The following is an 11,144-nucleotide window of genomic DNA, read 5'->3' as shown; positions in this document are numbered from 1 at the left end:
TTGCCCGTTGTTGCGAAGTCTTTTTCAAACCTCGCCAGAATAAAGGCTGATTTATGGTTCCGCGTTACACCAACGCAGAGCCTACGGCGTAGGTTACACGGCGACGCGCGCCCTACGCCGTAGGTTCTGCGTTGATTTAACGCGGAACCATAAATCAGCTCCGGAGCCGGCAGGCAGAAATCCCGAAATTTTCGGAGCAAATTTCTTAACAGGCGTAGCTACAACTGTTAGATTTCATCTATTAAACCAACATTTATTTTCCTAAATTATTTATTTCATTCGGCAGCACGGTGGCTTAGTGGTTAGCACTGTTGCCTCACAGCAAGAAGGTCCCCGGTTCGACTCCCAGGCCCTGTGTGGAGTTTGCATGTTCTCCCCGTGCTTGCGTGGGTTCTCTCCGGGTACTCCGGCTTCCTCCCACAGTCCAAAAACATGCATATTAGGTTAATTGGTGATTCTAAATTGCCCGTAGGTGTGAGCGTGAGTGTGGTTGTGTGAATGGTTTGTGAATGGTTTGCGTGACCCCGCAAGGGATAAAGCGGGTATAGATAATGGATGGATGGATTTATTTCATTGCTGAGGCTGCTGCCCCCGCGACCCGGGAACGGACAAGCGGAGTGAGATGAGTGAGATGAGATTTATTTCAGCCAGCGGTAATTCTCCACAGAGCTGCAGGTTTCTCCCCGGGACGACGGCGCAGGTTGACCCGGCCGTGAGCTGCTGCTGCTGCTCCGAGCCGGCGACTCTTCTCCGAAAACATCGGAGCAAATTTCTTAACAGGCGTTATTTGGATAAACTGAGCCCAGGTTGGGGATCTTAACGGTTACTTTTACGCCTGAAAAAATATTAAAACTTAATAAAGTGGCATATTAACAGCGCTACAGCTGAAATTAAAACAGCTTTTAGCTCTGGGTTTCCTGATATGGTGTGACGTATGTGCAAACGTAACTACGCAGTCGCTTACGTACCTGAACGTAAACCACGCAGTGACGAAGCAGCACAATTTAGGGGTGGTGCTGAAAAGTAGGGGTAGGGGGAGTATTGGGACAGGATCCTGGGAAGATTTCAAGTGCCCTAAAATCTGTGGCTTCTTTTTTAGGGCTAGTGGTAGAAAGTAGGGTGTATTGGGATTGGCCCTTAGCCCCGCCCCTCAAATGAAGGTGAGCCAATGGCTGTCGAGTACCAGCTCCAAGACACTAAACTCTCATCTGTTTTTTGGAGTTTGTGCCAAGAAAAAAAACAGCTAGAAGTTGCCATGACAACAGTAAGAGAAAGGTAACCCCCTCACCTCCAATTGAGCCTTATTACCAACCGTTTATACTTTTAGATTTTCTTCACATCCCTCCATATTTAAGTCCCGTTTGAATGATCGTTTATAAGGTGGTAGTTTTGTGTTCAAACATTTGTCTAAATCTGATAGGGAGATACTGCACAACTGTAAACAACGGTGATTATCTGCATTAGCAACAGTAACTAAGGGGTTAACTTATCAATATTCTGATTTCAGATGTTGTCCCAGCTGAAACCTAAAGTTCTGACGTGTGATGCACCAATATTAAATACAGACAAAGACATGTAGTTTTACTGCCATAATGTTCTCCTAATTTTGAATTTGTGGTCACATTATGAAGATGGAATGTATTTTAAAATTCCCTCTTACGCCTTTAACGTTTTTTAACTTTTCACGTCCACTGAACGTTATAACTCAGCTAAAAAAAACAAAAGCATGTAACACATTAAAAACACGTAGAGTAACTGTTATCAACATTTCACCCATACTCCTTTTCCACCAGACCGGTTCCAGGGCTGGTTCTGGTTCTGGTTCTGGTTCTGGTTCTGGGCCAGTGCTGAGTTTGGAACCAGGTTTTCTGTTTCCTCTGACGAAGAACTGTCTCCAGTCCAGAAAATCCGGTTCCAAGGTAGCAGCAACTTTTAGCCGGGCTACAGGAAAGAACCACTTACATAAGCGGAAGGGGAGGAGTTATTAAGATCAACGGCCAAAGCAAGACTGGGAGACGGAGACATTTTCAAATAAGAATGTGTGGCAGGGTTAGGGTTGCCACCTTTCAGAAATAGAAATAAGGGACACCCTGATTTCAGCAGCGCAGGAGCCAAAAAAAAGCCCCAAAACTTCTAAACTGAATAAAAATGTGTTTATTTTATATGAAAAACAAAATGCTTTGATTTAAAGTTTAAAGTGCTTTAATAGCATTGAACTTTCATGACTGTAGAGACAGACAACCATAATAGCAACTGAAATAGCCTCCTATGCTACGTATGTCCACATCAGCCAAGATGTATAATATAGTTACAGGTGAAGAATATGGTGTAAAAGTTAATTTATTTCAATAATTCAACTAGAATATGGTGTAAAAGTTAATTTATTTCAATAATTCAACTAGAATATGGTGTAAAAGTTAATTTATTTCAATAATTCAACTAGAATATGGTGTAAAAATTAATGAAAATACGGGACAAATCGTGTCCCGTATTAGTTCAATACGGGAAGCAACATTTTTTTCTCAAATAAAGGACAATTCCGTATTTTACGGGACGGGTGGCAACCCTAGGCAGGGTGGAGGATTGGGTGTGGGCTGCGGGGAAGCAGCCACTCAGCTGATTGGGCACACCTGTGCCCAATCAACCAGCCTGCCTGGCTACTTGAACAGCGGCTGCACACCAGTAAAGGAAGGAGAGCTGCTGAAGGTGCTGGCACGTGTGTCTGGGTGAAAGAATAAATTGCAATGTCTCCATTAAACCCTGTGTCTGCTGTCCTGTCTGGTGACCCCCAGTAGCACGAGCATTGCTACCGAATGAATCTGGATGCAGCAAAGCATCATGGGAGGAGGAGGAGACAACCTGTCTTTTAGAGATGTGTCCACGGAGGAGCTACGTGGACCAAGTCCTGTTAGAGCAGATACCTGGTTGTTGCTGCAACTTTCACGCAAACGCAGCGACGAAACTGACGTGTCTCCCCTTAGCACCCGAGCTGTGGAAAAACAAACCGTTTCTCAGCTGGTTCACAAGTTGAACGAGTTGTGAACCAGAACCAGCTCTGGAACCGGTTTGCTGGAAAAGGGGTATCAGAGGGCAGAGGTGTATAGTAACGAAGTAGATGTACTTCGTTACACTACTTAAGTAGTTTTTTTTTGGCTTTACTTGTGTTTTTTTTTTTTATCAGGACTTTTACTTTTACTTCACTACATTTAAAAGTAAAAAAATATACTTTTACTTCGTTACTATTACATTTGCCACCTCGTTACTCGTTACAAATTAAACCTACCAAATATGTCTTCCAAAGAGCCATGATGAGATAAAGGCATTCAAGAATTCACCATCCAACCTCAAGAAGCATGTTGAAGTAAGTGAATTAAAGATCATGACGATTCCTCCAACATAGCAAAAATGTTAAAAAGTAGTCCCTATGTTAAATTTTGCAAGAAAGACGAATACGTTTATTTTTGGTGTTGTATTCTATACCACATTGCATTCACCTGAAAGTGAAATAAAAAAAACAAGGGAAGGATCATTTTTGGTTGTGTTGTTTCTTTTCATGTGTACTATAAAATACTTTTACTTTTGATACTTGAGTATTTTTTCACAAGATACTTTTGATACTTAAGAAAATTTAATGTGAGCTACTTTAAGACTTTAACTCAAATAATTTTCTTATGGGTGACTTTAACTTTGACTAGTCTTTTTCAGTTATGGTATTTCTACTTTTACTTATTTACTTTTTCAAGTACTTTATACACCTCTGTCAGAGTGGTTCCTTCCTACTTCCGATAAATGCACATTACCATTATGGGACTTTTAAAATTCATTGTTTTCTTTGTGCACTCCTAGACAGGATGTGCACTTTTTGAGCACATCCTCACGTGTAAGATGATAATTCATCATCACAACATCGTGGCTGAGTCAGAAAACCAGAAAAAAAACAAACAAAAATGGATTTAATTGACTCTCAAGTGTTTGTTTTTGTTAAAACGTTTCCAGGCAGAACCGGGGCCGCTCGGGACGGTGTTTTTCAGGGAAGTGCTGCCGCCGTTCAGTCTGTGTATTTGCCAAGCAAATATATGTTAAAGAGCTGGGGCCGGTGGGGCGTTCCCTCCCCGCTCAGGTGCGTTCCCTCCCCGCTCAGGTGCGCAGCCTCCGCAGGTGAAAGAGCCATGAAGCCGCATCCACCAGCTCCACCCGCTCCATCCCCGCTGTGATGGAGCCGCTGCGGTGTGTGGGCGGCTGCCTGCCGCTCCTCCTGGCCGCCGTGGGCCTGGACCTGGCCGGCCTGGTGCTGCTGTTCCTGGGCATCTTCGCCGACCTGCGGCTGGACGGCCGGTTCTACGGAGACTTCCTCATCTACACCGGCGCGCTGCTCGTCTTCTTCAGCCTGGCCTGCTGGCTCATGTGGTACGGGGAAAAAACGCTTCTTTTTTTTAAAACTTTATTTAACACAAAGAATGTACAGATCAAGGGAGGGTGAAATATAGGTATAAAATTAGGAAATAATTACAGCAACAGTGCACTGAAAGAAATGTTTTGTTGAATTTACTTAATTTTATTATGTCAAGTGGTTGCACGAAATAAATGTATCTAAATCTAGATATATTTGTTAAGTTAAGTGTACTTATATTTTTTTAAATTGAGTGCACTTATATTTTTCAGTAATTGCAGAAGAATTATTTTTTGAGTAGAATTTACTAAAATTTCCTAAGAGATTTTTACTTAAATGGGTTTAGATGGAATTAGTTCTACTTCTTATCTTTAGTATACTAAAATGAATTATGTAGATTCAGATCAATGCAATGGTTTAAACACTCCTTACTTAAATTAAATCTAATCTAATTAAAACTTGTATCTATTTTTTGTATTTTAACCTTCAATAGATTTAATATTCAGACAAATAAAGCAAACCAAATACTTTCAACGTTTATGTTTGCAACTTCAAGTGCAACATGCACTAAACAACAATGTTTGCACCAAAGAGAAGATAACAGATTCACACAAGAAACAAAAACAAATAAAACAAACAACAGTAAGGTACAATAAAATCAAAAGAGCAAGGACTGAGTTATGGATGAGTATACACTGGAAAAAATGTATCTAAGCATGTACATATAACATATTTAAATCTGTGATATTGACAATTAAAAATGAAGTTTGTTGCTTTACATGAATACATCTAGTTTTGAACTAAAAAAAAAAACAAGACATTGTGCATGTTTTCCTTAACAAGCAGTATTTATGTAATCCCAGTAATCTTTTCATTTACACACAAACAACAAGCAATGATCTTGTTATATTTACCTTTCCTTTAATCTATTGGGCAGATTGAACAACGTTTAGATGAAACATGCTTTATTTGTTTAAGTAGAACAACACAGTAAAAAATATCTTGCTTTATCAACTTTTTCACATGAGATTTTTATGTAGATCAAGATAGACTTTTTTTATTTTTAGTATGTACAAAATTCATTTGCAAGTAAAGTCAACTTAATTTTGATAAATAAAGTAAATTTAACACAATTAAGTTGACTGTACTAACAAAATGTATTATTTACATACAAAAAATTAAGTAGTTTATACAAAGACTAGTCTTTCTTGATCTACATAATAATTTCATGCAAAAAGTTGACTTATTTTTTTTAAGTAGATCAAGCACAATATTTGTATCAGTATACAGTTTCATGGCAACCCTATTCATATTATCAATCTTTTTCATAGATTTAAAGTAGTAATAAAAAAATATAGTAAAGGAGGGAGTATTTCCACTCCACTTACAAGTGTCAATATGATATTTACTCAAAATAATCACCAGGTTGATAATGTTTGAATATTTAGAATCCAAGTTATCCATATAATAGATACGGTAACATCATTGTAAGCTAAAACAGGAATTTCATCCATTTTTAAAGTTTGTGATTGTCAGACCAAAAGGACTTTGTAAAAGAGCAACAGGAAAAAAAGATGTTCAATGTTCTCGGCCTCGGAAGAACAAAATATGCAAGGATCAACTTCCAATTTAAACCTTCTGTGAAACAAATGCTATTTTAAAGTGGGTTTCCTTAATTTTATGGGCAATTGGTAATGATACGTAAAATGAGAAGGAACGTTTTCTTAAGGGGATTTCTATATTATCGCGGACATAGCAAGAGTTAAAATCATTTTTTATCTAACAGATCTATATTTCCCCCACTTTTAGGGATGGAAACAAAGGAGAGATAAAAGAATATTGCATGCTATTCTGCATTAAGCGAAGTAAAGGAATGGGAATTGCCTTGCAGATCTTGTCATATCCTTTTCTTGAAGTAGATATGTTACATTTCCTTTTAAAACTTTCGAAGGACAACAATAATCCATCAGAGTTCAGTAAATCATGAACAAAAGTGAGACCATTGTTGTACCAGTCAGTCTAAAGCCTGAGATATACTTGCAGTTGGTGCTTGCGTTGGCGTCCGTTCACGTCCGTTCACGTCCGTTCTCGTCCGTTCTCGTCCGTTCACGTCCGTTCTCGTCCGTTCTCGTCCGTTCACGTCCGTTCTCGTCCGTTCACGTCCGTTCTCCTGCACCACCAACTGCGTAGTACGCGAGGAGAGCGCGTCGTACCGGCGGTGACCAATAGGGCAGTAAGCAGAGCAACAGTTGGAAAAGTGATTAAATATTTAGTAGCAGCGGTAGTAGCAGTGGCAGATTAGAACAATAGGGCTTGGTCGTCTTGACGTCATCACTAGGCGGAGCCGCCCTGTTGGAAGCTACCTGAGCTGCTCTTCAGACCACTGCGCACTGTGTACAGACGTGCTCCCTCTTTGTTTTGTCTTAGCCTACCGGTACTTGTAATCGTTACTTTCGGTTATTCTGTAACCATGGTAACCCGTTGCTGTGTTGTAGCTGCAGCAGCTCCTCACATAACAGACATGGGGAAAAGATCGCTAATGGTTTTAACTTTTCACCGCTTTCCTGCTCGGAGGCAGAAACACGGAGACCAAGTATCTGAGATAACAAAGAGTCGTCGGCTCGGTTGGATCGCGGCTGTCGGACGCCCAAACATAACCTTCCACAGTAAACCACAAAGAAACACTCACACAGACCGGGGTCGGATCAAAACACGGGTTTTATTCCCACGTCTCCAGCTAAACGCAGTTGCTGGCCAGCTCTGCGGTGCGATTAACCCCAATCTTCAGATAAAACTATTTTTTTGAGGAAAAAAATATTAACTCTATTTGTAGCTGCAGAGGAAAAAAACAATCTCACGAGGAAAACAAAAATATTGCTCACGCCTCGGAGCGTCTTCCGCAGAATACAGCAGTCAAAAAAGAAAAGAAAAAAGTAAGAGTAATACAAAACATGTACTGCATGTTTTACTATTATACTAATTTATTGAAACACATGGCGAGTCAAACATTTACCAAAGCAGCTGCCAAACACTCCTAAACAAGGTCGCCGAAGACGTCAGTGTGACGTCAGAGTGGCGCTCCGACGAGGAGCTCCACTCTTTAGTAGGGATTTCATATGGATCCAACCCGTTAATAATCATTATTTTCTCCATATAACGGCCCCTGGCTTCCTTGTTTAAGGTATCCCGGTAAATTCCAGTTCCTTTCCGGCATTTTTACATCTTTTTTTTGCGTTCCGTCTGTTCACTTGGTGCTACTACACTGCTGTTTGTTTACACTCACGAGGGATCCAACACGGCCGCCGCGTCCCAGAAGGCAACATTGCTTTGCTTGCGATCTCGGCAAAGGAAACAGCGCCAGCGACCTCCGCCTTCAGTGTCTTTTTGAGAACGTGCACGTCGACGCGTCAAACGAACGCAGGATACGCGTGGGGCCATGACGCGTACGCATACGCGGCCTGAACTGCAAGTATATCTCAGGCATTAAAGGAAGATTTTCTATTCACGGTAATAACCCTGTTATTCCATTTTGTGGAGGTACGTGGGCAACGTCCGCGCGTCGGAGCGCGACGTGCCGCGCAAGAGGAGCAGCTTCGCGCTGCTGGCCAGGAAGCTGTCGGAGCGGCTGTCGGAGCGGCTGAGCCGCTCGCTGCGGCGCGACGACGCCGGGGCCAAGTGCGCCCAGCCGGGCGAGGACGGCGCGCAGCCAGGCAAGTCCGGCAAGGTGACGTGGGGCAAGTCCACGGCCTACTACAACCAGGGATACGACGGGACACCGGACTCTCCAGAGGTGGAGAAGAAGTCCAGCTACACCTGAACCTTGTTCCTCTGGATCCACGACCGTAACAGAATCAGAATCATGTGTATTTGGCCAAGTCAGGTCAGACAAGACATGGAACTTGACTCGGTTATTTGACTGATTATTTGGTTATTTCAGGCGTCTTCAACCTTTTTTAGCCCTTGGATGAGAGAAAAACAGAGCAGGGACCCCCACTTGTAATTCTTACTTTTTCCCTTTTTTTTTTTTAATGTGTCAAGTTTTAAGCCTGGCTTATAATAACTTTTAAATGTGTTTTATTCTGCTTATATCACCTTATTAACCAATTCCTGACTGGGTTATTAGCTACATGTGTTTGTGGTTGATGAAACTTTGGCCTCGTCAGACGTGGAAGGAGTAACGTTAGGCCGAGCTGGAACGTTTCCATCTCCAGCTTTAGGCTTCGTTATTGTCACTAATTTATCCATCAGGTCTAACTAGCGTTAAATATGAAATAGCCAAGTCAATTTTGCAATTAATTTTCTGTTCTTAAACAGCTAGCTAGCTCGTTTTTCCGCTCTAAAGTTGACATTAGTCACATGACTCACGTCATGGGAATCATTTATGTAGAGTTGTAGACTAAGACCCCGTCCACACGTAGCCGGGTATCTGCTAAACCGAAGATATTTTCCTACGTTTGGACCTGTCATCCACATGAAAACGCAAATAAATTAATCTTTAAAAAAACTCCGGGCAAAGTGAAGATTTTTGAAAACTCTGTTTATGTATATGCGCGTAGACAGAAACAACCGCAGTTTTGCGTTTTCGAACGTCACATTATGCGCCAAAACAACAACAAATCTGCTCTGACGTGCGACTTTTGTTCACTACAGAACTACAGATGATCCACCATCTGTTCTCCAAGCTATTTATTAAATAAATGGTCTCTGCTTTTGACCACCGCTTACTGCGTTACACCGACACAGAGGCTACGCCGTAGGGTACGCGGCGACGCGCTCCCTACGCCGTACCCTACGCCGTACCCTACGGCGTAGGGCTGCGTCGGTGTAACGCGGCAGCTCCGTGGCGGGACACGGGGGGACTTGGGTTCGTTTACCGAGAAGGAGACGCGGCTGTGGAGGCGCAGCTTCCCCGGGAGCCGCAGATGATCTACAGGTTAGAATGCTTATGAATGTGGTCGAAAACGCAGATCTTCGGTTATGTGTGGAAGGGTTTTTTTTTTTAAACGATGTAATGTGGATACAAATTATTTTATAAACGGAGGGGGGAAATATTCGGTTTTAAAAATACCCGGCTACATGTGGACGGGGTATCTATTGTCAAAAGCAGATTATTATCGCCTGTTATTGGAGTTTTCTCAATCAAATATATATATAAACTTCCAAATTTGCAAGAAAAACCCCCCCCTAATTTGTGACGTTAAACTTGCAAATGAACCAGAGAAAACTCACAGGAAACCCCATAAATGTACAAACCTGCGGTGCCGGATGGACGGAGTTGATGTGAGGTTAAATGTATGTGTCTCACAGAGAATACTACAGATGACACGTCATTTATTACCAAAGGTACAATCACGTGAAATAAACCCTGAATTTGAACTTTTCTGCAAGACAATAGTCAGAATTTCTGAAAAAATTCAGAAAATTCAAAATTTCAGATTTCATAAACTTCCAAATTTGCAAGAAGAAAAAAGAGAAAACCCATCATTTGTGACCTTAAAACATGCAAATGAACCGGAGAAAACTCAAAATTTCTGACTTCATAAACTTGAATGTTTCCAGAAACCTCATAAATGTAAAAACCTGCGATGCTGGATGGACGGGGTAGATGTGAGGTGTAATTTATATGTCTAACAGAGAATACTATATGACATTTGTTTATTGATGCTTGGAGCGGCGGGGGAGGGGGGGCATAGTGGCTACGGGGTCCAATCCTTTTCAATAATCTATTTATAAAATAGCAGTTCAAATGTGTTTAGCAGCTTCATCAGCCAACCGGACTGAGAACGGCCCTCTTGTTGTGTCGTCTGCCCTCTCACCCGATTCACCTGGATACTCCTCGTTGCACATTTCCCGGAGAGAACCACAACTGCACAGTTTGAGCCTCCTTGGTCAAATATTTCAAACAAAAGCTCTCGGGTCCGACCCGGAACCACCGGCCGTCGCTGGAAAAGTTCTGAAAGTTTGGCCCTGCAGGCAGTACTCGAGTTGTAAAATAAATTCAGGGGGGATGGTGGATTTTATCATATGGGGACAGATAATTTGTGCTGATTACAAATAATATAATATATTACAAATAATAGCAGTGACCAAAACACCTGCAGAAATACTGCAGGAATGACATAGCAGCAGTTAAATGCAGCCTTCTGTAAGCTTTAAATATCCACTGGGCTTACATCAAATACATCAAAACACCACAATAAAAAACACTTTTCTGAACTTATCAATATGACTCTGTCCTTCACAGGATAAGTAAAATGGATCACTGCAAAAACTCAAAATCTTAACAAGAATATTTGTCTTATTTCTAGTTAAAATGTCTCACTTTAGTAAAAAAAATCTCATTACACTTAAAACAAGACTCATCACTGGAAAAAAACAACAATTTTCACCTGTTTCAAGTAGATTTTCACTTGAAATAAGTAGAAAAATCTGCCAGTGGAACAAGATTTTTTTGCTTGTAATGAGAAGATAAATCTTGTCCCACTGGCAGATTTTTCTACTTATTTCAAGTGAAAATTTACTTGAAACAAGTGAAAATTGTCAAATAAGTTATTTTTCTGGTGTTATTTTTCTGGTGATGACTCTAAATGTTGAAATAGCAGTAAAACCACATTCATTGATGAAATGACATAAGGGATGGAAAGGAGGGATGGCAGTTTTACAGGGGGGATGATTTTGACTGTTTTTATTTCAGGGGGGGATGCCATCCCCCCTCATCCCCCTCAACTCCAGTACTGCCTGTAGGACCGACCCA

General features: G+C 41.3%; 1 protein-coding gene across 1 annotated transcript; it reads left to right on the top strand.

Moving 5' to 3' along the window:
- Positions 1-4,159: 4,159 nt before the first annotated feature.
- LOC133421809 (transmembrane protein 238-like) lies at positions 4,160-10,784 on the top strand. Its single transcript, XM_061711582.1, has 2 exons — positions 4,160-4,407; positions 7,928-10,784. The coding sequence occupies exons 1-2, from the start codon at positions 4,214-4,216 to the stop codon at positions 8,205-8,207; spliced, it is 474 nt and encodes a 157-aa protein (XP_061567566.1). The 5' UTR covers positions 4,160-4,213; the 3' UTR covers positions 8,208-10,784.
- Positions 10,785-11,144: the final 360 nt, after the last annotated feature.

The sequence above is a fragment of the Cololabis saira genome, chromosome 21 (assembly GCF_033807715.1).
Source record: "Cololabis saira isolate AMF1-May2022 chromosome 21, fColSai1.1, whole genome shotgun sequence".
Taxonomy (NCBI): domain Eukaryota; kingdom Metazoa; phylum Chordata; class Actinopteri; order Beloniformes; family Belonidae; genus Cololabis; species Cololabis saira.
The sequence above is the reverse complement of the archived record's forward strand: the minus strand, read 5'-3'. Positions and strand labels throughout refer to the sequence as shown.

What these genes read in the sequence shown, in the direction of transcription:
- LOC133421809 (XM_061711582.1), top strand. Translation starts at nt 4,214, where the DNA reads ATGGAGCCGCTGCGGTGTGTGGGCGGCTGCCTGCCGCTCCTCCTGGCC. An exon ending in CTGGCCTGCTGGCTCATGTG is followed by an intron (nt 4,408 to 7,927) that starts GTACGGGGAAAA and finishes CATTTTGTGGAG; the next exon opens with GTACGTGGGCAACGTCCGCG.